This window comes from Hemibagrus wyckioides, linkage group LG17 (genome assembly GCF_019097595.1).
Source record: "Hemibagrus wyckioides isolate EC202008001 linkage group LG17, SWU_Hwy_1.0, whole genome shotgun sequence".
Taxonomy (NCBI): domain Eukaryota; kingdom Metazoa; phylum Chordata; class Actinopteri; order Siluriformes; family Bagridae; genus Hemibagrus; species Hemibagrus wyckioides.
The window spans coordinates 12,187,655-12,214,337 of record NC_080726.1 but is presented as its reverse complement, the minus strand read 5'-3'; the positions used below and the strand labels follow the sequence as shown (position 1 = coordinate 12,214,337).

The 26,683-nt window shown below is 40.3% G+C and overlaps 2 protein-coding genes and 1 pseudogene across 2 annotated transcripts; all 3 read right to left on the bottom strand.

Moving 5' to 3' along the window:
• Window positions 1–1,541: 1,541 nt before the first annotated feature.
• LOC131368331 (olfactory receptor 52K2-like) lies at window positions 1,542–2,486 on the bottom strand. Its single transcript, XM_058414380.1, has one exon. It carries the CDS (start codon window positions 2,484–2,486, stop codon window positions 1,542–1,544), a length of 945 nt encoding a protein of 314 aa, XP_058270363.1.
• A 5,607-nt stretch (window positions 2,487–8,093) lies between these two features.
• Window positions 8,094–9,038, bottom strand: LOC131368349 (olfactory receptor 52K2-like). The gene has a single exon (XM_058414415.1). It carries the CDS (start codon window positions 9,036–9,038, stop codon window positions 8,094–8,096), a length of 945 nt encoding a protein of 314 aa, XP_058270398.1.
• A 15,413-nt stretch (window positions 9,039–24,451) lies between these two features.
• Window positions 24,452–25,377, bottom strand: LOC131368370 (olfactory receptor 52K2-like; annotated as a pseudogene).
• Between the last annotated feature and the right edge of the window lie 1,306 nt (window positions 25,378–26,683).

Genomic DNA, 26,683 nt, shown 5'->3' with positions numbered 1-26,683 from the left:
GATATTTTCTTTCACTTAATGTAAATGTGAAACATCCATATAAAGCACATGACTGCTTTGGCAGATTTTTCTTGCATTTTAAAGACTGCATTATAGTGTGTACTGTGATGGAGCATGTTAATCCAAACCTTGAGATATGTTGATATTATTATTCCTAATAATTAAGCAGTATAGTTGATTAATTGCAATTGATTTTATTTATATTAAATTATATTAATTATATTTTAATCATTGTATTAAAATAAGCCAGACTATTCATATAAATGAATTATTATTAAATTAATTTTATGAATCTGCTTACTTAAAGAAATGTATGGCTATCACCATTAGGTGGCTACACAGGGCTGCTGAAAGCTCAGTACACTTCACAGACCAAACACAAGAATGTGTTGAGGCTGAGACAGAAAAAAAACGCTTTATTTAAAAACAAATTTTAAATGTTAAGCAAGATTGTGGTCACAAAACAAGCAGATAACATGGTGTAAGGCAGAAAATCAAATGACAAAAAAAAGCAAGAATACAGTGCTAGTGATATTTATAAACCTTTATCAACCTGGAACTATAAGTTGGATGTCCAACAACCTAGTTAAAAATATATTGACCAGCTACCAGCTACAGACAATTTCCTTTATTTACAATTGACTTCAGTTTCATGCATTTGGTCAACAACACCATAACCATAGCATGCTATCTAAAGATTGGAAGCTCAAGAAAATTTTACAGAAATACATTAACACAGTACCTCCACAGGAATTTGCCTTCTCTTTCCTGCATGATAAAAGTTTCTGAGTAGATGATAAAATATGCTTAAGTACATTTGATTGGTTAAAGAAGCAATGTCCTTCTTATTGGTCTGGGAAGTTGACCTCTCCTGATGAGTGAATACATGTTATTTTTTCCCCACTCAGGCAGAGCAAAACAGAGGAAAAAGCTCAGTGTTTTGCATTTTAAGAGTCCTGCATGTGAATATCAGCACATCTTCAGATCTCAGGCCCTTCAACAACCAGCAATCAATAATCCACATCTGGATGCAGTAATGGTTTCATTGATAATTCTGCTAAGCAAGAACAGAGGATAGAGCGTTCCCCTTTTGTTGGGACCGCACAAGCTTATCAAAATGCCACAAATATCTGTGCCCAGCAGTCCATGGATCATAATTAGAACACCATTAGCCAGGTGTTGGCATTTGTGAACTTTTTCCAGCATTAGTTGCCCTCTGATGATGCATAAGCAACAGTGTGAAAAGATGCACTGCACATTAGCTTTTGCCCCTACCTGTTGTCCAATGCCATAGAAACTGCAGCACAAGTTCTCAAACTTTTTTCAGTGTTTCAATCAATCCACATACAACAACCACTGCATGAAATTGCATTCACTGTCATTTGTAAGCATTTTCTTTTGTTTAGTTATTTATTCACAATTTAATTTAACCCTTTAAAATTACAACCCACTTCTATAAAAAACAAGACTGATGTTTTATCATAAAGTAACTTGGTTGTTTTAAAGGGTATTTAACACATGATACTAAATACATTATACGATTACCTTGGAAAAACTTTCAAATGGTTCAAGAATTTCAGAAACTGTTCTCTTATTTCTTTGGTTCTTACTCCATAAATAATTGGATTAAAACAGCTTGGAAAAAGCAAGTACATTGTACTCAGGAAGACACGGATGGAGGGAGAGATGTTGTTTCTTATTCTGTATGACATAAAGGCAATTAAAGCAAAAGCCAGACTAACTGTCATGACAATTATATGAGTAATGCAGGTGTTAACAGCCTTTAAACAGGCCTTGCCAGATCTCAGGATAGAAGAAAGTATTATTATATATGATATTGTAATTAAAATAAAATCAGCAGTTATTGTAAGAAAAATAGCCAAAAGCCCTAATGCATTATTAATGGAGATATCTCCACATCCCAGCTGAACTAATGCCATGTGTTCACAAAAACAGTGATCCATCTCATTTGTTGCACAAAAGGTCAATTTTCCAGCCCAAGAAACCATTGTGGTAATAAAAAACAAATTTCGGATAACTGGAAAAATAATGAACTTTAGAAAATTTGCCATTTCCATGTATTTGTGGTAATAGAGAGGTCTACATATAGCAAAAAAACGATCCAGTGCCATCCACAACAGTATAGTAGATTGAAACGTACCAACAAAATAAATGCAAAACATTTGCACCAAACAGCCCTCTAGTGAAATTCCTTTCCAGTTAAATAAGAAGCTGAGCAGCATATGTGGAACACAAAATATCGGCATAGAGAGATCCACAACTGCCATAAGACCAATTAATATACACATAGGAGAGTGAAGAGCCTTCTGAGATGTAATTAAATATATGATTGTGAGATTTGCAGTAGTAGACAATAAAAACATAACAAGATAGGGAATGGTTAGGATGGGCCGCCATTCCCCCAAATCATGAAAACCATTAAGTGTAAAAGCTGTGAATGAAACATTTTGTACAGGAGTCAACATTATCTTAAGACTGCAAATAAAAAATTTTTTATATCAGCCACCACATATGTAAATATATGAACAATCTGGAATTCATAAAAGTTGAAAATTGTCTTATGAATTAATTCTTCAAAATTCTAATTTGTCATCATTACAGTTCTATGAATTTTGTATTAAATTTCTTGTCAGAAATACTTTGCATGCTACACACTGCCTTCAGGGTTCACCAGTATCATAAAATATTCTGTTTTCCAAGTGATAAATAATTACATAATAATTGCAGTGTCTGGCCAAAACTATTAATATATTAATCTAGAATTATAATCTCATGCTATTTAAACAGTGCTATTTGAAAGATAATTGAGTTGTTTATAGAAAGCTTTTGCATGTTAAGTATTGCTAGGTAACAATTCTCTTAATCATTTTCAGAGAAAAATGTTACCTATATATTTAGACAGATCATGTGCTCTAAACTGTGGTAACAAGACAATCTGGCATAGATTCCTTTCTGTAGCACTGATGCATAGATGTGTCTGGTTTTATAATTGCTGATGACGTGTCCTGTTTTGCTTCTGGACACTGCAAAACAACTTTGCCTTGGTCTCTGTACACCAATGTTCTCAGTCCCGTGTGGTTCTATATTTTATTTTGAATCTTGTAAGGAACTATGATGGACAAGCCCTGTTAATCCATTCTTGCCCTTTGATCCATATATATGCTGTATGTATGTATGTCTGTGCTCCATGTCTTTCATAAATAATACATTATTAAGCTCTGGCATGAAATCTTAAACATGTATGAATTATAGTTTTCTGACAAGGCCTACACTTTTCTCAGTTTCCATTCTAAGGATAATTCATCAAAACAATTAGGTGGTTCATGATGTCCTTCTAATAAGGTCTAGACACCTATCAGGATGTCTTTTTCAGCAGTGAAACTACTCTTTAAATCAATGAAATCAGATGTGTGTAGCAAACAGTCATTACAAACATTTTGCACAAACCACTGCTAAATTTCACACAGAAATCACAGTCATCTGAGTAAAAAAAAATAAATAATAGATGAGAGATGACTTCTCTTTCAAGGAAGTGCAATCTAATTCAACTCTAATAAGAAAAAGGGCTCATTATTAAAATAACTCTAATACATAATAGTTAAATATCTAAGTAATGAAACGCCAATAATTCCTGAATTATGTGTGTTATCTAAAGTTTATATGTTTTAATATACCCCCCCTTTTCACCCCAATCTCTCCCATATCTGCAAGAAGCATCAAGCTCTATGTCAAATGGTTCCTTAGGTTCGGGCAGTTCGAGGACCAAAGCACATTTGAGCTGAAGTTTTAGAAGTTTTAGAATCTCTTTACCAGTCTGAGGGATGTGGAGCAAATTCTGATCTTACCTGGGTCCAATATCTTACCAGCAGCCTGTTGGAGATGGAAAAACCAAGAAAAACACCATGTAGTCATGGAACTCAGAATTCTCTAGTTTGTTGTACACGTGATTCCCCAACAACAACTGGAGAATTACCACTTATTACTGACTTATTGTCAGACTTATTTCTATGTTCCTCCATAGTTGCCCATTCAGGAGAAGATGGTAGAGGCAATCCCAGGACATGGTTGATAGTGCTATCATATGGTCTGTGAGGGGCAAGACGTGGGCCTTTCTTTCACTGAAGACCAACAGGAAGTACTAAAAAGGACCCTTGAGAGATCCAGAGGAGATGGAGGTCCAAGCGAACATACACCTGGTATGGAGCATTGACCCCTCAAGCATATCCACTCATATTTTGAGCGGACCTGAAGGGCATGAAAGACCTGTTTTGCTTCAACACCTAGTTGGGTGATCAAACCATTAAGTGTCATTGAACTGCACAGGTTCAGGGCCATTGGTGTCAAACCATGCCCCCCTGATGTAGTGAGACAGCGGAGGGGATTGGGGTATGTTCTGAGAATCCAAGGCCCAGTGTCTCTCCTATTCCATAAGACAATTGTTGACCCAGGTCATAGAGGGCCTCTATGGTGGGTGGTGGGTAGTGAGCTCAGAATTTCAGCCTAGTTGTAGCTGGTTGCTGGTTTGCTGTACCACTTCTAGAGAATAATGTATAATGAAGATAGTCTGTGCAGTGCCTGACCTTCTAACTGGGGAAAACTGGCTCAGTCTGTTGCTTGAAGTGCCCATTAATGCCTCATTCTCCTCATGTGACATTTCCATCACTTGTCTTTAAACTGATAAATGCTGTAGGACCCTTCTCTAATGGGTAACCCAAATAAAACTTTAAATGTTTTGCCAAACCTGTGAAAATCTCTTATCTCATGATTAAGTGGTCATCTCCTGCAATGGGAACATATTTCATTTAACTAACTTGTATTGGTAGAATTATTAACTAGTATGTCTTCTCATACATTGGTTTTATGTAGTTACCTCAGTACCTATGCATATGTTTATGGATGCATAAGTGCTATTGTTTTGAATACAAGCCAAAATTCTTGACACTACTCAAGACTTATTACTACTAGTAAGGTTTCTGTTTTTTCGCCTAGCAACGTGTGCATATTAGGTGTTTTTATCTATTTGGTTTTTACCTATTTTTTATCTAATGTATTCAGGAGATTCTTTCCACTGTCACTAACATTATGTATACATTAAAACTACTTTTTATGATTGTGACATTAATGTAATTATTACATCATAAAAAAATAGGTTGAAGTAGTGTAATGGAAAATTTTAAAGGAAGAAGTTTGGACCATCAGTGTTTCTGACTAGTTGTTTGTGAGAGCTGATAGAGGGTCAGAATGCTCCGGAGATGTGGTGGCAAGACTCAAGGCCTGAACCATCTAGCCAGTGAGTGACAATGTTTTTCTTGCTTTGTCTGTCTTTGAATTATGTTCATAAAAACTCGGTGTAACAAATGATCAGGGCTCTTCCTCTTTGAGATTTTCTGGAGAGTGTTGGGTTCTACTGCACAGCAGTACAATAAATTGTAAACTTTTTTATTCTTGCCCATGCCTACCAGTGTGCTATTTCCTCCAGACTTCCACTACAGTAGATTATTGCTATTCCAACAAACAGGATGACACAATTTCCTTGATTTAATTTCAAAATTCATTCACAATTTCATTGATTTTTATTAAATTATCAATGAATAAAATTAACAGTTATATTCTGTATTTATTATATTAATATAATAAGACAAGTGTGGATTAAGGAAATGAGTGAAAAAATAACTAGAAATAGTCTTAATAAATCTCTTATTTATAATTAAAAAATAGTCTTGGAATAAAGTCAGTAATAAAGTTCATTTTGTAATAATTGAAATTTTTACTTGCCAAGTTCTAATAATAACACTGCTTTACTGCCTTCTGATCTTACTCGAATTAACAAGTCTAAAAAATTAAGTAAATCTGATCAGATTTTATTCGACGGACATTTATCAGTTGAACAGTATCTTGAAATAAAATAAAATAGAATTTGAATTTGATTTGGAAGACATTGCTGTTTTGAAACATTGCTTGTTTACAGTTTCATTTGATAGAAGGTAGAAAGTTTGGTGAATTGGATTATTTTTATTAGGCACCTCTGGTTCCAGACAATCCATCTTAGGAGTATCCTAATAGCTCGAAGAGGTCCATGCTATTTCTTTGAAAAGGGACTGTGATTAATGGCAAAGGATGCAGTTGCTCTTGAGGTGCCTGGACCACTCACCAGCTGTTATTTGTGGCATGTACACACCACCTGTGTATATTTCAACAAATGCCTGGACAATGCAATCGAGCCATTACATGGTTTAGTGTTTTGTCTTGTTTTAAATGGCCAGAGATTTGATGACAATGAGCTGTGTAAAGTTGCTATTTGGCATGATTTTGGTGTTTCCTGCTTTTAAGCAAAATTAAAGTCAGGTAAACGTGGTTCTAAAAGACATATCAGACATCTGATCTAAGAGGAAATCGCTACTCTGGCACGAAAAGATTTTGTGGCATTGCGGTGATCATTGTGAATAAATCAGTGTTTTTGAACAAACCTTTTAATTGAACTAATTGTTCTCATTCACTTCTAAGTACTGATAAATGTTGATATTTTCTTTCACTAAATGTAAATGTGAACATCCATATAAAGCACATGACTGCTTTGGCAGATTTTTCTTGCATTTTAAAGACTGCATTATAGTGTGTACTGTGATGGAGCATGTTAATCCAAACCTTGAGATATGTTGATATTATTATTCTTAATAATTAAGCAGTATAGTTGATTAATTGCAATTGATTTGGTTTAAAAAATAAAAAGAATTTTATTTAGATTTTATTTATATAAAATTATATTAATTATATTAATTATATTTTAATGATTGTATTAAAATGAGCCTGACTATTAATATAAATTATTATTAAATTAATTTTATGAGTCTGCTTACTTAAAGAAATGTATAGTTATCACCAAACACAAGAATGTGTTGAGGCCAGAGAAAGAAGACAGAAAAAAATGCTTTATTTAAAAACAAACTTTAAATGTTAAGCAAGATTGTGGTCATAAAACAAGCAGATAACATGGTGTAAGGCATAAAAATCAAATGACAAAAAAAAGCAAGAATACAGTGCTAGTGATATTTATAAACCTTTATCAAAATGGAACTATAAGTTGGATGTCTAACCTAGTTAAAAATATATTGACCAGCTACAGACAATTTCGTTTATTTAAAATTGACTTCAGTTTTATGCATTTGGTCAACAACACCATAACCATAGCATGCTATCTAAAGATTGGAAGCTCAAGAAAATTTTACAGAAATACATTAACACAGTACCTCCACAGGAATTTGCCTTCTCTTTCTTGCATGATAAAAGTTTCAGAGTAGATGATAAAATATGTTTAAGTACATTTGATTGGTTAAAGAAGCAATGTCCTTCTTATTGGTCTGGGAAGTTGACCTCTCCTGATGAGTGAATACATGTGATTTTTTTCCCCACTCAGGCAGAGCAAAACAGAGGAAAAAGCTCAGTGTTTTGCATTTTAAGAGTCCTGCATGTGAACATCAGCACATCTTCAGATCTCAAGCCCTTCAACAACCAGCAATCAATAATCCACATCTGGATGCAGTAATGGTTTCACTGATACTTTTGCTAAGCAAGAACAGAGGATAGAGCGTTCCCCTTTTGTTGGGAGTGCACAATCTTTAACCATCAAAATGCCACAAATATCTGTGCCCAGCAGTCCATCTTAATTAGAACACCATTAGCCAGGTGTTGGCATTTGTGAACTGTATATTTACAGAAAAGAGCATCTTTTTCCAGCATCAGTCGTCCTCTGATGATGCATAAGCAACAGTGTGAAAAGATGCACTGCACATTAGCTTTTGCCCCTACCTGTTGTCCAGTGCCATAGAAACTGCAGCACAAGTTCTCAAACTTTTTTCAGTGTTTCAATCAATCCACATACAACAACCACTTCATGAAATTACATTTACTGTCATTTGTAAGCATTTTCATTTGTTTAGTTATTTATTCACAATTTAATTTAACCCTTTAAAATTACAACCCACTTCTATAAAAGACAAGACTGATGTTTTATCATAAAGTAACTTGGTTGTTTTAAAGGGTATTTAACATATGATACTATATACATTATATGATTACCTTGGAAAAACTTTCAAATGGTTCAAGAATTTCAGAAACTGTTCTCTTATTTCTTTGGTTCTTACTCCATAAATAATTGGATTAAAACAGCTTGGAAAAAGCAAGTACATTGTACTCAGGAAGACACGGATGGAGGGAGAGAAGTTGTTTCTTATTCTGTATGACATAAAGGCAATTAAAGCAAAAGCCAGACTAACTGTCATGACAATTATATGAGTAATGCAGGTGTTAACAGCCTTTAAACAGGCCTTGCCAGATCTCAGGATAGAAGAAAGTATTATTATATATGATATTGTAATTAAAATAAAATCAGCAGTTATTGTAAGAAAAACACCCAAAAGCCCTAATGCATTATTAATGGAGATATCTCCACATCCCAGCTGAACTAATGCCATGTGTTCACAAAAACAGTGATCTATCTCATTTGTTGCACAAAAGGTCAATTTTCCAGCCCAATAAACCATTGTGGTAATAAAAAACAAATTTCGGATAACTGGAAAAATAATGAACTTTAGAAAATTTGCCATTTCCATGTATTTGTGGTAATAGAGAGGTCTACATATAGCAAAAAAACGATCCAGTGCCATCCACAGCAGTATAGTAGATTGCAACGCACCAACAAAATAAATGCAAAACATTTGCACCAAACAGCCCACTAGTGAAATTCCTTTCCAGTTAAATATGAGGCTGAGCAGCATATGTGGAATACAAAATATCGGCATAAAGAGATCCACAACTGCCGTAAGACCAATTAATATACACATAGGAGAGTGAAGAGCCTTCTGAGATGTAATTAAATATATGATTGTGAGATTTGCAGTAGTAGACAATAAAAACATAACAAGATAGGGAATGGTTAGGATGGGCCGCCATTCCCCCAAATCATGAAAACCATTAAGTGTAAAAGCTGTGAATGAAACATTTTGTACAGGAGTCAACATTATCTTGAGACAAAAACTTTTGCAAATTTAAAAAAAAAAAAATTATATCAGCCACCACATATGTAAATATATGAACAATCTGGAATTCATAATAGTTGATTATTGTCTTATGAATTAATTCTACGAAATTCTAATTTGTCATCATTACAGTTCTATGAATTTTGTACTAAATTTCTTGTCAGAAATACTTTGCATGCTACACACTGCCTTCAGGGTTCACCAGTATCATAAAATATTTTGTTTTCCAAGTGATAAATAATTACATAATAACTGCAGTGTCTGGTCAAAACTATTAATATATTAATCTAGAATTATAATCTCATGCTATTTAAACAGTGCTATTTGAAAGATAATTGAGTTGTTTATAGAACGCTTTTGCATGTTAAGTATTGCTAGGTAACAATTTTCAGAGAAAAATGTTACCTATATATTTAGACAGATCATGTGCTCTAAACTGTGGTAACAAGACAATCTGGCATAGATTCCTTTCTGTAGCACTGATGCATAGATGTGTCTGGTTTTATAATTGCTTATGATGTGTCCTGTTTTGCTTCTGGACACTGCAAAACAACTTTGCCTTGGTCTCTGTACACCAATGTTCTCAGTCCCATGTGGTTCTATATTTTATTTTGAATCTTGTAAGGAACTATGATGGACAAGCCCTGTTAATCCATTCTTGCCCTTTGATCCATATATATGCTGTATGTATGTATGTCTGTGCTCCATGTCTTTCATAAATAATACATTATTAAGCTCTGGCATGAAATCTTAAACATGAGTGAAACGTGTGAATTATAGTTTTCTGACAAGGCCTACACTTTTCTCAGTTTCCATTCTAAGGATAATTCATCAAAACAATCAGGTGGTTCATGATGTCCTTCTAATAATGTTTCGGAACACACACACTGGAGGAGGCAGAGAGTTCGCGACAACAGAACTTTACTAATGCAGATAAGGAAAATCAGGCAGGCAGATAATGAAAATCAGGCAGGCAGAATTAACTCAGGCAGTCATAGAAGCAAGGCATATTATGGAGATAATGGCAGGTACACTATATTGCCAAAAGTATTCGCTCACCTGCCTTGACTTGCATATGAACTTAAGTGACATCCCATTCCTAATCCATAGGGTTCAATATGATGTCGGTCCACCCTTTGCAGCTATAACAGCTTCAATTCTTCTGGGAAGGCTGTCCACAAGGTTTAGGAGTGTGTTTATGGGAATTTTTGACCATTCTTCCAGAAGCGCATTTGTGAGGTCACACACTGATGTAGGACGAGAAGGCCTGGCTCTCAGTCTCTGCTCTAATTCAACCCAAAGGTGTTCTATCGGGTTGAGGAGAGGACTCTGTGCAGGCCAGTCAAGTTCATCCACACCAGACTCTGTCATCCATGTCTTTATGGACCTTGCTTTGTGCACTGGTGCACAGTCATGTTGGAAGAGGAAGGGGCCAGCTCCAAACTGTTCCCACAAAGTTCTGCTCACTGTTCTTGAGCTAATCTGAAGGCCACATGAAGTTTGGAGGTCTGTAGCGATTGACTCTGCAGAAAGTTGGCAACCTCTTCGCACTATGTGCCTCAGCATCTGCTGACCCCGCTCCGTCAGTTTACGTGGCCTACCACTTCGTGCCTGAGTTGCTGTCATTCCCAAACACTTCCACGTTCTTATAATACAGCTGACAGTTGACTGTGGAATATTTAGGAGCGAGGAAATTTCACGACTGGATTTGTTGCACAGGTGGCATCCTATCACAGTTCCACGCTGGAATTCACTGAGCTCCTGAGAGCGACCCATTCTTTCACAAATGTTTGTAAAAACATTCTGCATGCCTAGGTGCTTGATTTTATACACCTGTGGCCATGGAAGTGATTGGAACACCTGATTCTGATTATTTGGATGGGTGAGCGAATACTTTTGGCAATATAGTGTATATCCACAGCAATCAGTCTCAATACTCGCCGCTGCCACTGGCAAGTGAAAGTCTTAAATAGGCGCTGGAGAATTAGGTGCAGGTGGCTCAATTAGTGTTCCGGTGACAGAGAGCGGGGAAGTGTTGTAGTGGCTGGCATGTCCGTGACAGTACCCCCCCCCCTCGGGCGTCTCCAGACGTCCAGGAAAGGCGACGAGGACGACCGATGACCGCGGCCCCTAGGAGCGGGACGATCAGGATGGCGCTGGTGAAACTCGCAGTGACAGGTTGAGAATGTCTGCTTGATCCACCCATGACCTTTCCTCCAGTCCGTACCCTTCCCAGTCAACCAGATACTGCAGATGGCCGCCCCGACGCCTGGAGTTCATGATGTCCCGGACCTGGTAGACGGCATCGTCCACGTCGATCTCTCACTCCCAAACCCTCTCACTCTCTCTGAACCAGTGGTCTACTGATAGTATCTCGGAAGGCTCACGCATTGGAACGGCGTGAGTCCGGTAGCTTCCTGGCGGAGCGAGTTTTGTGCGTACTCGGCCCAAGGGAGGTATTGGCTCCAGTCATGTTGGCGATCGTGGCAGTATGCTCTGAGGTAACGTGTGATTTCCTGAATTTTGCGCTCTGTTTGTCCGTTGGACTGTGGATGGTAACCTGAGGATAGACTCACTGATACTCCCAGCTGTTTGAAGAAGCCGTGCCACACTCTGGTGGTGAACTGGGGTCCTCTATCGGACACGATGTCTTCGGGGATGCCGAAGTGCTGAAAAACGTGATGAAAGAGCATCTCCACTATTTTCAGAGCAGTGGGCAGGCCCCTGAGAGGTATCAGCTTGCACGCTTTGTAGAATCGATCCACCATGACGAGTACGGTGGTGAAGCTGTCAGACGGGGGTAAGTCTGTGGCGAAATCGATTCCCTGGTGGGACCAGGGCCGATGAGGGATCGGAAGTGGCACGAGTTTACCCTTTGGCAGTCGGCGCAGTGTGGAAATCACAGCACAGACTGGGCATCCTTTTACGAACCGCGCGACATCCTGTGACATGATGGGCCACCAATACCTGCCTTGGAGGAGTGAGAGGGTTCGTTGTCTGCCTGGGTGTCCAGAGCCCGGAGTGGAGTGCACAGAGTCCATAAGGTATACACGGAGGGAGGTTGGGACGTATGACTTTCCCTCCAGACCTCCTGGCAGAGCGGGTTCCTGTGTAGTGGCAGCACGAATTTCTTCGTCGATGGCCCATAGAAGAGGGCAGATGAACAAGTCAGGAGGGAGTATGGGCGCGTCCTTTTCTGGTTGAGGCTCGGAGGAATGGATCCGGGACAGTGGATCGGCTTTTTTATTCTTGTGACCAGGACAATACGTGACCGTGATATGAAACCTAGTAAAAAACAGTGTCCATCGCGCTTGCTGTGGGTTCAAGCATTATGCTTCCTTGAGGTATTGGAGATTTTTATGGTCGGTAATTACCTCAAAAGGATGGTTAGCTCCCTCCAACCAGTGTTGCCACTCCTCTAGGGCCAGCTTAATCGCGAGTAGCTTGCCATTACCAATGTCATAATTACGCTCCGCCGGGGATATCTTCCTGGAGAAAAAGGCACATGGGCGGAGTACAGGGGGCTTGCCTCCTTGTTGTGATAGTGCCGCTCCTACTCCGGAGGCTGACGCGTCCACTTCCACCACGAAGGGTCGACTAGGGTCTGGGTGCACCAGGATAGGTGCAGAACAGAAGGCAGCTTTCAGCTTTTTAAAGGCTTCAACAGCGGAGGTCGTCCAGCGGAATGACCTAGGTTCATTACATAACAGGGAGGTAAGAGGCGCGGTGTGCTCACTGAAGTTGGCGATGAACTGATGGTAGAAGTTCGCAAACCCCAGGAAGCGCTGAAGATCCTTAATAGTATGCGGCTGCGGCCAGCTTCTCACCACTTCCACCTTGGATTGATCCATCTGAATGCCCTCTGCGGAGATGACATAGCCCAGGAACTGGATGATGGGTTGGTGGAACTCACACTTTTCGAGTTTTAAGTAGAGACGGTGACGGCGGAGACAGTCGAGCACCTGTTGGACATGGCGGATGTGCTCCGACCGGTTGGACGAATAGATGAGAATATTGTCAATGTATACAATCACAAACCGGTGGAGCATCTCTCAGAAGATCTCATTCATGAAATTCTGAAACACCGTGGTGGCATTGGAGAGACCATACGGCATGACGCGATATTCATAGTGCCCAGAAGGTGTAATAAACGCTGTCTTCCACTCGTCTCTGCGTCGGATGTGTATCAGGTTGTAGGTGCTCCACAGGTCGAGTTTCATGAAAAGGCGAGCTCCACGGAGTTCCTCGAGCGCCGCCAGGACCAGAGGCAGGGGGTAGGCGAACTTTACTGTCTGAGCGTTGAGGTTTCTGTAATCGATGCATGGCCGTAGACCTCCATCTGTTTTGGCTACAAAAAAGAAGCCAGAAGCCGCTGGGGAAGTGGACTGGCGTATAAAGCCTTGGCATAGTGCCTCCTGAACATACTCTTCCATGGCCTTTTGTTCCGGGATGGACAGAGGATAGATATGCCCCTTGGGCATTTTGGCTTCAGGCAGAAGGGTTATGGCGCAGTCCCAGGGCCGATGTGGTGGTACTTTCGTTGCGGCGGCTTTACTGAAAACATCCCGGTAGTCCCAGTATTCAGTAGGAAGGTCCACCATGACTTCCTGTTGAGGGCTCTCGATGCTGGTTGCCCCGAGTATGGCCGTCTCGGAAATGGGTTTTGGGAGTACTCGCAGGCAGGACTGGAAAGAGTGATCGCTCCACTGGTCGATTCTCCCGGTGCTCCACCGGATTTAGGGCTGGTGGAGCGCTAACCAGGGGTGTCCCAGGATGATATCTACCCGGGCCTCTTCCAGTACCAGGAGAGGGAGCGTCTCCTCATGTAGACACCCAATACGAAGGGTTAATCCACTGCACCAGCCTGCAACCTAGCGATTTTCCCTGAATGGTCGTTATTTGGTATCGTGCCAGGCTTCGAAGATGAGGAATGTGGTTGGCGGAGAGAATGTGGGAGGAGATGAAGTTCCCAAATGCGCCCGAGTCGAATAGCACAGTGACCAGGAGGGATTGAGAACCATAAATTAGGGTGGCATCATGATACCGCGGATTGGTTATGATAGAACCGAGTTGGAGGGTGCTCACTGCTGGGCATGGAGGACGGGCTGGGCAGTGAGGAGGGAGTGGTCTGGCTCTCCGCAATACAGGCAGAGCCCACGCTGGAGACGGTGCTAACATTCTCCAGTGGACAGATGGTATTCATCTGTCTGCATTGCTTCCGGCACAGAGGAATCCACGCAGGGTGAGGTATCGGCTCGGTCGCTTTCCTCCACAGTGACCGCAGCGAGATGTTGCGACACGCACTGCGCCTTGAGCATGAAGGACTCCAGATCGGCAGAATCATTGTATATTGCCATCTGTCATCGGATCTCGGGCCGTAGACCCCACCGGTATGCTGCGAGTAGTGCTGTCTTGTTCCAGCCGCTAGAGACTGCTAGCATGCGGAAACGAAGCATATACTCATGGACGGTGCGTCCGGCTTGCCGTAGGGTTAACAGCTCTTCATGCAAAGAAAGGGCAGAAGTGCTCGTGCCGAAGACTGCCATGAAGTGAGCCAAGAAGCCATCCAAGGAGGTGAGTGCTGGGCTCTGGGATGTCCATAGGGCCTCTGCCCAGCGTCGAGCTTCACCAGACAGCAACGACAGGATAAAGGCGATCTTCGCGTGGTCATTAGAGAACTGTTGGGGAACAACATCGAAATCCACCTGACCCTGCATGATGAATCCCGGACATTCCGATACCTCACCCGAGTATGTCCCTGGTTTAGCCACCGGACAAGCCAGGGCAGTAGCCCCAGTAGCGACAGTACCGCTTTCCGCAACGAGGCAGTCAGTTCCGCAATCGGATCTGTTGGTGGAGGCGCGACGCCTTGCATCTGTGGTGGATCCGATGTGGGGGGCGCGCCGGCTTGCGGGGCTTGCATCGCTCAGGTACTGTCACTTTACTATAGGGCAAGTATTCTGTTTCGGGACACGCACACTGGAGGAGGCAGAGAGTTCACAACAACAGAACTTTACTGATGCTGGCAGGCAGATAAGGAAAATCAGGCAGGCAGAATTAACTCAGGCAGTCATAGAACCAAGGCATATTACGGAGATAATGGCAGGTATATGCACAGCAATCAGTCTCAATACTCGCCGCTGCCACTGACGAGTGAAAGTCTTAAATAGGCACTGAAGAATTAAGTGCAGGTGGCGCAATTAATGTTCCGGTGACAGAGAGCAGGGAAGTGTTGTAGTGGTTGGCATGTCCGTGACAAATAAGGTCTAGACACCTATCAGGATGTCTTTTTCAGCAGTGAAACTACTCTTTAAATCAGTGAAATCAGATGTGTGTACAAAAAGTCATTACAAATATTTTGCACAAACCACTGCTAAATTTCACACAGAAATCACAGTCACCTGAGTAAAAAAAAAAAAAAAGACAGTTTCAGAGATGATTTCCCTTTCAAGGAAGTGAATCTAATTCAACTCTAATAAGAAAAAGGGCTCATTATTAAAATAACTCTAATACATAGTAATTGTGTGTTATCTAAAGTTTATATGTTTTAATATAGCCCTCCTTTTTCACCCCAACCTCTTCCACATCTGCAAGAAGCATCAAGCTCTATGTCAAATGGTTCCTTGGGTTCGGGCAATTCAAGGACCAAAGCACAATTGAGCTGAAGTTTTAGACTCTAATCTCTTTACCAGTCTGAGGGACTTGGAGAAAATTCTGATCTTAGCTGGGTCCAATATCTTAACAGCAGCCCGTTGGAGATGAAAAACCAAGAAAAACACCATGTAGTCATGGAACTCAGAATTCTCTAGCTTGTTGTACACGTGATTCCCCAACAACAACTGGAGAATTACCACTTATTACTGACTTATTGTCAGACTTATTTCTGTGTTCCTCCATAGTTGCCCATTCAGGAGAAGATGGTAGAGGCAATCCCAGGACATGGTTGACAGTGCTATCATATGGTCTGTGAGGGGCAAGACCTGGGCCTTTCTTTCACTTAAGACCAACTAGAAGTTGGACTAAAAAGGACCCTTGAGAGATCCAGAGGAGATGGAGTCCAAGCAAACATACACCTGGTATGGAGCATTGACCCCTCAAGCATATCCACTCATATTTTGAGTTGGCCTGAAGGGTATGAAAGACCTGTTTTGCTTCAACACCTAGTTGGGTGATCAAACCATTAAGTTTCATTAAACTGCATAGGTTCAGGGCCATTGGTGCCAAACCATGCCCCCCCTGATGTAGTGAGACAGGGGAGGGGATTGGGGTATGTTCTGAGAATCCAAGGCCCAGTGTCTCTCCTATTCCATAAGACAATTGTTGACCCAGGTCATAGAGGGCCTCTATGGTGGGTGGTGGGTAGTGAGATCAGAATTTCAGCCATTTTTGATAGCCTAGTTGTAGCTGGTTGTTGGTTTGCTATACCACTACTAGAGAATAATGTATAATGATGTTTTGCTAAACCTGTGAAAATCTCTTGTCTCATGATTAAGTGCTCACCTGCTGCAATGGGAACATATTTTATTTAACTAACTTGTATTGGTAGAATCATTAAGTAGTGTGTCTTCTCATACACTATATTGCCAAAAGTATTCGCTCACCTGCCTTGACTCCCATATGAACTTAAGTGACATCCCATTCCTAATCCATAGGGTTCAATATGACGTCGGTCCACCCTTTGCAGCTATAACAGCTTCAACTCTTCTGGGAAGGCTGTCCACAAGGTTTAGGAGTGTGTTTATGGGAATTTTTGACCATTCTTCCAGAAGCGCATTTGTGAGGTCACACACTGATGTTGGACGAGAAGGCCTGGCTCTCAGTATCCGCTCTAATTCATCCCAAAGGTGTTCTATCGGGTTGAGGTCAGGACTCTGTGCAGGCCAGTCAAGTTCATCCACACCAGACTCTGTCATCCATGTCTTTATGGACCTTGCTTTGTGCACTGGTGCACAGTCATGTTGGAAGAGGAAGGGGCCAGCTCCAAACTGTTCCCACAAAGTTGGGAGCATGGAATTGTCCAAAATGTCTTGGTATGCTGAAGCATTCAGAGTTCCTTTCACTGGAAGCTCCTGAAAAACAACCCCACACCATAATCCCCCCTCCACCAAACTTTACACTTGGCACAATGCAGTAAGACAAGTACCGTTCTCCTGGCAACCGCCAAACCCAGACTCGTCCATCAGATTGCCAGATGGAGAAGCGCGATTCGTCACTCCAGAGAACGCGTCTCCACTGCTCTAGAGTCCAGTGGCGGCGTGCTTTACACCACTGCATCCGACGCTTTGCATTGCACTTGGTGATGTATGGCTTGGATGCAGCTGCTTGGCCATGGAAACCCATTCCATGAAGCTCTCTGCGCACTGTTCTTGAGCTAATCTGAAGGCCACATGAAGTTTGGAGGTCTGTAGCGATTGACACTGCAGAAAGTTGGCGACCTCTTCGCACTATGCGCCTCAGCAGCCGCTGACCCCGCTCCGTCAGTTTACGTGGCCTACCACTTCATGGCTGAGTTGCTGTCGTTCCCAAACACTTCCACGTTCTTATAATACAGCTGACAGTTGACTGTGGAATATTTAGGAGCGAGGAAATTTCACGACTGGATTTGTTGCACAGGTGGCATCCTATCACAGTTCCACGCTGGAATTCACTGAGCTCCTGAGAGCGACCCATTCTTTCACAAATGTTTGTAAAAACAGTCTGCATGCCTAGGTGCTTGATTTTATACACCTGTGGCCATGGAAGTGATTGGAACACCTGATTCTGATTATTTGGATGGGTGAGCGAATACTTTTGGCAATAGTGTACATTGGTTTTATGTAGTTACTTCAGTACCTATGCATATGTTTATGTATGCATATTGTTCTAAGTGCTATTGTTTTGAATACAAGCCAAAATTCTTGAGACTACTCAAGACTTATTACTGCTAGTAAGGTTTCTGTTTTTTCCCCTAGCAACTTGTGTGTATTTGTTGTTTTTATCTATTTGGAGCCTTGATTATCTAAACATACAGAACAGGACATCTGATATGTGACCGGTGGTCATTTTATGTCAGGGACTGCTTGGACATTTTTCCATCTGACCACCAGAGGGCCACCTGGCGGACAGGTTTTATGTCATGTTTTTTTGCTTGTTTTGTCATGTGCTTTTGTTCTATCTTCACCTCTGGTGGTGTCATCGTGACACTTTATGACTTTATTCTCTTGTCATGCTCTCTAATATATTCAGGAGATTCTTTCCACCATCACTAACATTATGTATACATTAACTATTTTTTATGATTGTGACATTAAAGTAATTATTATATCATACAAAAATAGGATGAAGTAGTGTAATGGAAAATTTTAAAGGAAGAAGTTTGGACCATCAGTGTTTCTGACTAGGTGTTTGTGAGAGCTGATAGAGGGTCAGAATGCTCCGGAGACGTGGTGGCAAGACTCAAGGCCTGAACCGTCTAGCCAGTGAGTGACAATGTTTTTCTTGCTTTGTCTGTGTTTGAATTATGTTTATAAAAACTCTGATTTTCTGGAGAGTGTTGGGTTCTATTGCGCAGCAGTATAATAAATTATAATATTAATTATATTAATAGAATAAGTGTGGATTAAGGAAATGAGTGAAAAATATATAGAAATAGTCTTAATAAATCTAATGTAGTCATGGGGTCACAATCCAGTGACTTCTGTGCCAGTCCCAAGCCCAGATAAATAGAAAGCATCAGGTTACATCAGGAAGGGCATCCGGAATAAAACATTGCCAAATTTAACCATGCGAATCGTCAGTACTCTGAATTTCATACCGGATCGGTCGAGGCCCGGGTTAACAATGACCGTCATCTGCACTGTTGACCTACAGGGCGCTGGAGGAAATTGGGCTACTGTTGGTCGAAGAAGTAGAGGAGGGAGGAGAGTGTGTAGACAGAAAGAGAGGAGGAAAGGTAAGGGTGTAGGACTGAGAATAGGAACTCTGAATGTTGGTACTATGGCAGGGAAAGGTAGAGAGCTGGATGATATGATGGAGAGAAGGAAGGTGGATATATTGTGTGTACAGGATACCAGGCGGAAGGGTAGCAAGGCTTGTAGGAGCAGGATTATAGGAGCAGGATTCACGCTGTTTTATTATGGTGTGGATAGTAAGAGAAATGGGGTAGGTGTGGTCCTGAAGGAGGAGTTTGTGAGGAATGTTCTGGAGGTGAAGGACAGGGTGAAGAGTCTGAAGTTAGAGGTTGAAGGGGTGATGTTGAATGTTGTTAGTGGTTATGCCCCACAGGTAGGTTGTGAGTTAGAGGAGAGAGAGAGATTCTGGAGTGAATTAGATGAGGTGGCAGAGAGTATTCCCACAGGTGAGAGAGTGGTGATAGGAGCAGATTTTAATGGACATGTTGGTGAGGGGAACACAAGTGATGAGGAGGTGATGGGCAAGTTTGGAGTTAAGGAAAGGAACCTCGAAGGGCAGATGCTAGTGGACTTTGCTAAGAGGATTGACATGGCTGTGGTTAACACTTATTTTCAGAAGAGGGAGGAGCATAGAGTGACTTACAAGAGTGGAGGTAGGAGCACACAGGTAGACTACATCCTATGTAGAAGAGGCAATCTGAAAGAGATTAGTGACTGTAAAGTGGTAGTGGAAGAGAGTGTAGCCAGACAGCATAGGATGGTGGTGTGTAGGATGACTTTGATGGTCTGTAAGCAGAGGTCAAAGATAGAGATAGAGAAGAAAACCAAGTGGTGGAATCTGAAAAAGGAGGAATGTTGTGAGGAATTTAGACAGAAGTTGAGGCAGGCTCTGGGTGGGTAGGTAGTGCTGCCAGATGACTGGGAAACTACAGCAGAAGTGATCAGAGAGACAGGAAGAAAGGTGCTTGGTGTGTCATCTGGAAGGAGGAAAGAAGATAAGGAGACTTGGTGGTGGGATGAGGAAGTTCAGGATAGTATTCAGAGGAAGAGGTTAGCCAAGAAGAAGTGGGACATGGACAGGACTGAAGAGAATAGACAGGAATACAAGGAGTTACAGCGCAGAGTGAAGAGGGAGGTGTCTAAGGCCAAGCGAGTTGTACACTAGGTTAGACACTAGAGATGGAGAGAAGGACTTGTACAGGTTAGCTAGGCAGAAGGATTGAAATAGGAAGGATGTGCAGCAGGTTAGAGTTATTAAGGATAGAGATGGAAAGGTGCTCACAAGTGAGGAGAGTGTACAGAGGAGATGGAAGGAGTACTTTGAAGAGCTGATGAATGAGGAAATGAGAAGGAAAAAAGAGTAGAAGGGGTGAACTCTGTGGAACAGAAAGTAGATAAGATTAGAAAGGATGAAGATGCCTGAGGAATGGAGAAGAAGTGTATTAGTGCCGATCTTTAAGAATAAGGGTGACGTGCAGAGTTGCAGCAACTATAGGGGGATAAAGTTGATGAGCCATACAATGAAGCTATGGGAAAGAGTAGTGGAAGCTAGGTTAAGGAAGGTAGTGGACATTTGTGAGCAGCACTATGGCTTCATGCCCAGAAAGAGCACAACAGATGCAATTTTTGCTCTGAGAATGTTGAAAGAGAAGTATAGGGATGGTCAGAGAGAGTTGTGTTTGTAGACTTGGAGAAAGCGTATGACAGGGTGCCAAGAGAAGAGCTGTGGTACTGTATAAGGAAGTCAGGAGTAGCAGAGAAGTATGTCAGAGTGGTGCAGGACATGTATGAGAGGAGCAGGACAGTGGTGAGGTGTGCTGTAGGGCAGACAGAGGAGTTCAGAGTGGAGGTGGGACTGCATCAGGGATCGGCTCTGAGCCCCTTCCTGTTTGCTATGGTTATGGACCAGTTGTCAGAGGAGGTCAGACAGGAGTCTCCTTGGACAATGATGTTTGCAAATGACATTGTGATCTGTAGTGAGAGTAGGGAGCAGGTGGAGGAAAACTTGGAGAGGTGGAGATTTGCGCTGGAGAGAAGAGTAATGAAAGTCAGTTGTAGTAAGACTGAGTACATGTGTGAGAATGAAAGAGAGGGAAGTGGAACAGTAAGATTACAGGGTGAAGAGGTGAAGAAGGTACAGGAGTTTAAGTACTTGGGGTCAACAGTCCAGAGTAATGGAGAGTGTGGGAAAGAGGTAAAGAAGCGAGTGCAGGCAGGTTAGAATGGGTGGAGAAAGATGTCGGGAGTTCTGTGTATAGAAAAATTTTAGCAAGAATCAAGGGGAAGGTGTACAAGACAGTGGTGAGACCGGCCATGCTGTATGGTTTAGAGGCAGTGTCACTGAGGAAGAGACAGGAGTCAGAGCTGGAGGTAGCAGAGCTGAAGGTGTTGAGGTTCTCTTTGGGAGTGACAAGGTTGGACAGGATTAGGAACGAGTATATCATAGGGACAGCTAATGTTGAACGTTTGGGGGACAAAGTTAGAGAGGCCAGGTTAAGATGGTTTGGACATGTTCAGAGGAGGGAGAGTGAGTATACTGGTAGGAGAATGTTGGACATGGAGTTGCCAGGAAGGAGGCAAAGAGGAAGGCCAAAGAGGAGGTATACAGATGTAGTAAATGAGGATATGAAGCTAGTGGGTGCAAGTGTTGAGGATGCAGAAGATAGGGATAGGTGGAGAGAGATGATTTGCTGTGGTGACCCCTGAAGGGAAAAGCTGAAAGAAGAAGAAGAAGAAGAGTCTTAATAAATCTCTTATTTATAATTAAAAAATAGTTTTGGAATAAAGTCAGTAATAAAGTTCATTTTGTAATAATTGAAATTTTTACTTGCCAAGTTCTAATAATAACACTGCTTTACTGCCTTCTGATCGTACTTGAATTAATAAGTCTAAAAAATTAAGTAAATCTGATCAGATTTTATTAGATGGACATTTATCAGTTGAACAGTATCTTGAAATAAAATAAAATAGAACTTGAATTTGATTTGGAAGACACTGCTGTTTTGAAACATTGCTTGTTTACAGTTTCATTTGATAGACGGTAGAAAGTTTGGTGAATTGGATTCTTTTTATTAGGCACCTCTGGTTCCAGACAATCCATATTAGGAGTATCCTAGTAACTCAAAGAGGTCCATGCTATTTCTTTGAAAAGGGACCGTGATTAATAGCAAAGGATGCAGTTGTTCTGGAGGTGCCTGGAGCATTCACCAGCTGTTATTTGTGACATGTACATACCACCTGTGTATATTGCAACAAATGCCTGGAAAATGCAAATGGGCCATTAATTGGTTTAGTGTTTTGTCTTGTTTTAAATGGCCAGAGATTTGATGACGATGAGCTGTGTAAAGTTGCTATTTGGCATGATTTTGGTGTTTCCTTCTTTTAAGCAATATTAAAGTCAGGTTAGTGTGATTTCTGACTTCAGACATCTTTTGCTTGGCAAACGTGGTTCTAAAAGACATATCACACATCTAAGAGGAAATCACCACTCTGGCATGAAAAGATTTTGTGGCATTGCAGTGATCATTGTGAATAAATCAGTGTTTTTCAACAAACCTTTTAATTGAACTAATTGTTCTCATTCACTTCCAAGAACTGATAAATTTTGATATTTTCTTTCACTTAATGTAAATGTGAACATCCATATAAAGCACATGACTGCTTTGGCAGATTTTTCTTGCATTTTAAAGACTGCATTATAGTGTGTACTGTGATGGAGCATGTTAATCCAAACCTTGAGATATGTTGATATTATTATTCTTAATAATTACGCAGTATAGTTGATTAACTGCAATTGTTTTGTTTTTAAAAATAAAAAGAATTTTATTTAGATTTTATTTATATTAAATTATATTAATTATATTTTAATCATTGTATTAAAATGAGCCTGACTATGAATTAATTATTATTAATTAAGAGTCTGCTTACTTAAAGAAATGTATGGCTATCACCATTACTGTAACGGGCGGATTGTAGCTGAATGACAGGCATGAACAGAAGTAGATAAACCCCCAGAGAGGTACGTTTATTAAGGAACATACAACAAAGGAAGGAGAGGGGAGAGCGGAGTGACGCTCTGGAACAAGGAGTGAAGAGGAAGGGTAGGAGAGGAAGGAGAAGTGAGCGGAGTAACGCTCTGGAGCAAGGAGTAGAGAGGAAGGGAAAGGAGAGGAAGGAGAAGCGAGCAGAGTAACTCTCTGGAGCAAGGAGTAGAAAAGAAGGGAAAGGAGTAGCGGAGAAATGCTAAGGAAAGTGCTAGTGATAGGGAGGGGAAAGTAAAGAGGTCAGAGTCTACGTCCGAGAGTCCTCATGCAAGACCCTACCTCCGTGAGTCTGCATGCAAGCCTCTACGTCTGAGATCAGACCCCGAAGGAGTGAAGGAGAGGAGATTAAGTAGGGCAGCGCGTGCACAGAAAACAAGGAGCAGGTACAATCAATTACAATAAGGAGTGCGAGTGCGCTGACAAGGGGTAGAGTCCAGCGTGCCTGTGACAATTATGTAGCTACACAGGGCTGCTGAAAGCTCAGTACACTTCACAGACCAAACACAAGAATGTGTTGAGGCCGAGACAGAAAAAAATGCTTTATTTAAAAACAAATTTTAAGATTGTGGTCACAAAACAAGCAGATAACATGGTGTAAGGCACAAATATCAAATGACAAAAAAAAGCAAGCATACAGTGCTAGTGATATTTATAAACCTTTATCAAAATGGAACTATAAGTTGGATGTCTAACAACCTAGGTGAAAAATATGTTGACCAGCTACCAACTACAGACAATTTCCTTTATTTACAATTGACTTCAGTTTCATGCATTTGGTCAACAACACCATAACCATAGCATGCTATCTAAAGATTGGAAGCTCAAGAAAATTTTTAAAGAAATACATTAACACAGTACCTCCACAGGAATTTGCCTTCTCTTTCCTGCATGATAAAAGACCAGCAATCAATAATCCACATCTGGATGCAGTAATGGTTTCACTGATACTTTTGCTAAGCAAGAACAGAGGATAGAGCGTTCCCCTTTTGTTGGGAGTGCACAATCTTTAACCATCAAAATGCCACAAATATCTGTGCCCAGCAGTCCATCTTAATTAGAACACCATTAGCCAGGTGTTGGCATTTGTGAACTGTATATTTACAGAAAAGAGCATCTTTTTCCAGCATCAGTCGTCCTCTGATGATGCATAAGCAACAGTGTGAAAAGATGCACTGCACATTAGCTGTTGCCCCTACCTGTTGTCCAGTGCCATAGAAACTGCAGCACAAGTTCTCAAACTTTTTTCAGTGTTTCAATCAATCCACATACAACAACCACTTCATGAAATTGCATTCACTGTCATTTGTAAGCATTTTCATTTGTTTAGTTATTTATTCACAATTTAATTTAACCCTTTAAAATTACAACCCACTTCTATAAAAGACAAGACTGATGTTTTATCATAAAGTAACTTGGTTGTTTTAAAGGGTATTTAACACATGATACTAAATACATTATATGATTACCTTGAAAAAACTTTCAAATGGTTCATGAATTTCAGAAACTGTTCTCTCCCATAAATAATTGGATTAAAACAGCTTGGAAAAAGCAAGTACATTGTACTCAGGAAGACACGGATGGAGCGAGAGATGTTTTTTCTTATTCTGTATGAGATAAAAGCAATTAAAGCAAAAGCCAGACTAACTGTCATGACAATTATATGAGTAATGCAGGTGTTAACAGCCTTTAAACAGGCCTTGCCATATCTCAGGATAGAAGAAAGTATTATTATATATGATATTGTAATTAAAGTAAAATCAGCAGTTATTCCAAAAAAAACACCCAAAAGCCCTAATGCATTATTAATGGAAATATCTCCACATCCCAGCTGAACTAATGCCATGCGTTCACAAAAACAGTGATCCATCTCATTTGTTGCACAAAAGGTCAATCTTCCAGCCCAAGAAACCATTGTGGTAATAAAAAACAAATTTCCGATAACTGGAAAAATAATGAACTTTAGAAAATTTGACATTTCCATGTATTTGTGGTAATAGAGAGGTCTACATATAGCAAAAAAAAACGATCCAGTGCCATCCACAGCAGTATAGTAGATTAAAACCTACCAACAAAATAAATGCAAAACATTTGCAAACAGCCCTCTAGTGAAATTCCTTTCCAGTTAAATATGAAGCTGAGCAGCATATGTGGAACACAAAATATCGGCATAGAGAGATCCACAACTGCCATAAGACCAATTAATATACACATAGGAGAGTGAAGAGCCTTCTGAGATGTAATTAAATATATGATTGTGAGATTTGCAGAAGTAGACAATAAAAACATAACAAGATAGGGAATGGTTAGGATGGGCCGCCATTCTCCCAAATCATGAAAACCATTAAGTGTAAAAGCTGTGAATGAAACATTTTGTACAGGAGTCAACATTATCTTAAGACTGCAAATAAAAAAAAAATTATATCAGCCAACACATATGTAAATATATGAACAATCTGGAATTCATAAAAGTTGAACTTGTAAGATTTACTTAATAAAATCCTCGTAACAATTTGCAGACGCAGATTTTATTTAAATTTTACTGTTTTTTTACTAATATGAAGTACAACTCACCTGTCATTATCAGGTAAAATCTACTTAATATTTAACTTGATGCCCATAAATAAATTGAGTAAAAGTTACCTAATTATTTTTAATTTAGAAGTCAGAGTTATTTAAAGTAATTAAGTAAAGTTAATTTATTGTTTTAACAACAGGAACGTTGGTTTTATCAAATTATTAAGTAAATCTTACTAATTACTAATTACGTGAGATTTTCACTTACTTGATTTTCCATCCATCCATTGTCTATACCCACTTTATTCCTAATTAGGGTCACGGGGGTCTGCTGGAGCCTATCCCAGCGCACATAGGGCAAAAGGCAGGGGTACACCCTGGACAGGTCACCAGTCCATCGCAGGGCTACATATAGACAGACAACCACACACATGGGCAATTTAGAATTACTAATCAACCTAATGTAATGTGGGAGGAAGCCGGAAACCCAGGGTAAACCCACACAGGCACGGGGAGAACATGCAAACTCCACACAGAAATACCCCTGCCTGTTTGAACCTGGGATTCAAACCCAGGACCTTCTTGCTATGAGGCAACAGTGCTAACCACTATGCCAGCATGATTTTATCAGTTTATATTACTCCTGATAATTATGTAAACTTTGCTAATTTATTGTTTATAAATAAACTGTAATTACTTAGTCTATATCTTTCACAAATCACAACTGAAATACATTTAAACAGTTTATTTAGTCAACATTAACAAAAGTGACTTAATATTCACAGTCTTAACATAATCTTAACACAGGGTTTGTTTTTTGTTTTTTTAAAGTGCATTTAGTGAAATTTCACTGGAACTGGAACAACTGCATCATGCCAGGGACTGGAACCCTTTAAACAAAATGTCTTAATAAAATAAATAAATAAATAAATAAATGAATAAATAATACATACAACAAAAAAACATATACATTTAATGCACCATATATAACATTTGTTTGGACAACAGAAGGGATAAAATATAGCAAACAATACATGAAACAACATGTCATCAGAGCCCTACTCGCGCTACACTTTTAAAATGTTTAAAATATACTTAAAATTACTAGGTTTATGTGCAATGACAATAAAAGGTTTAAATTTTATGATACATATATACATATACATACCTATACATAATA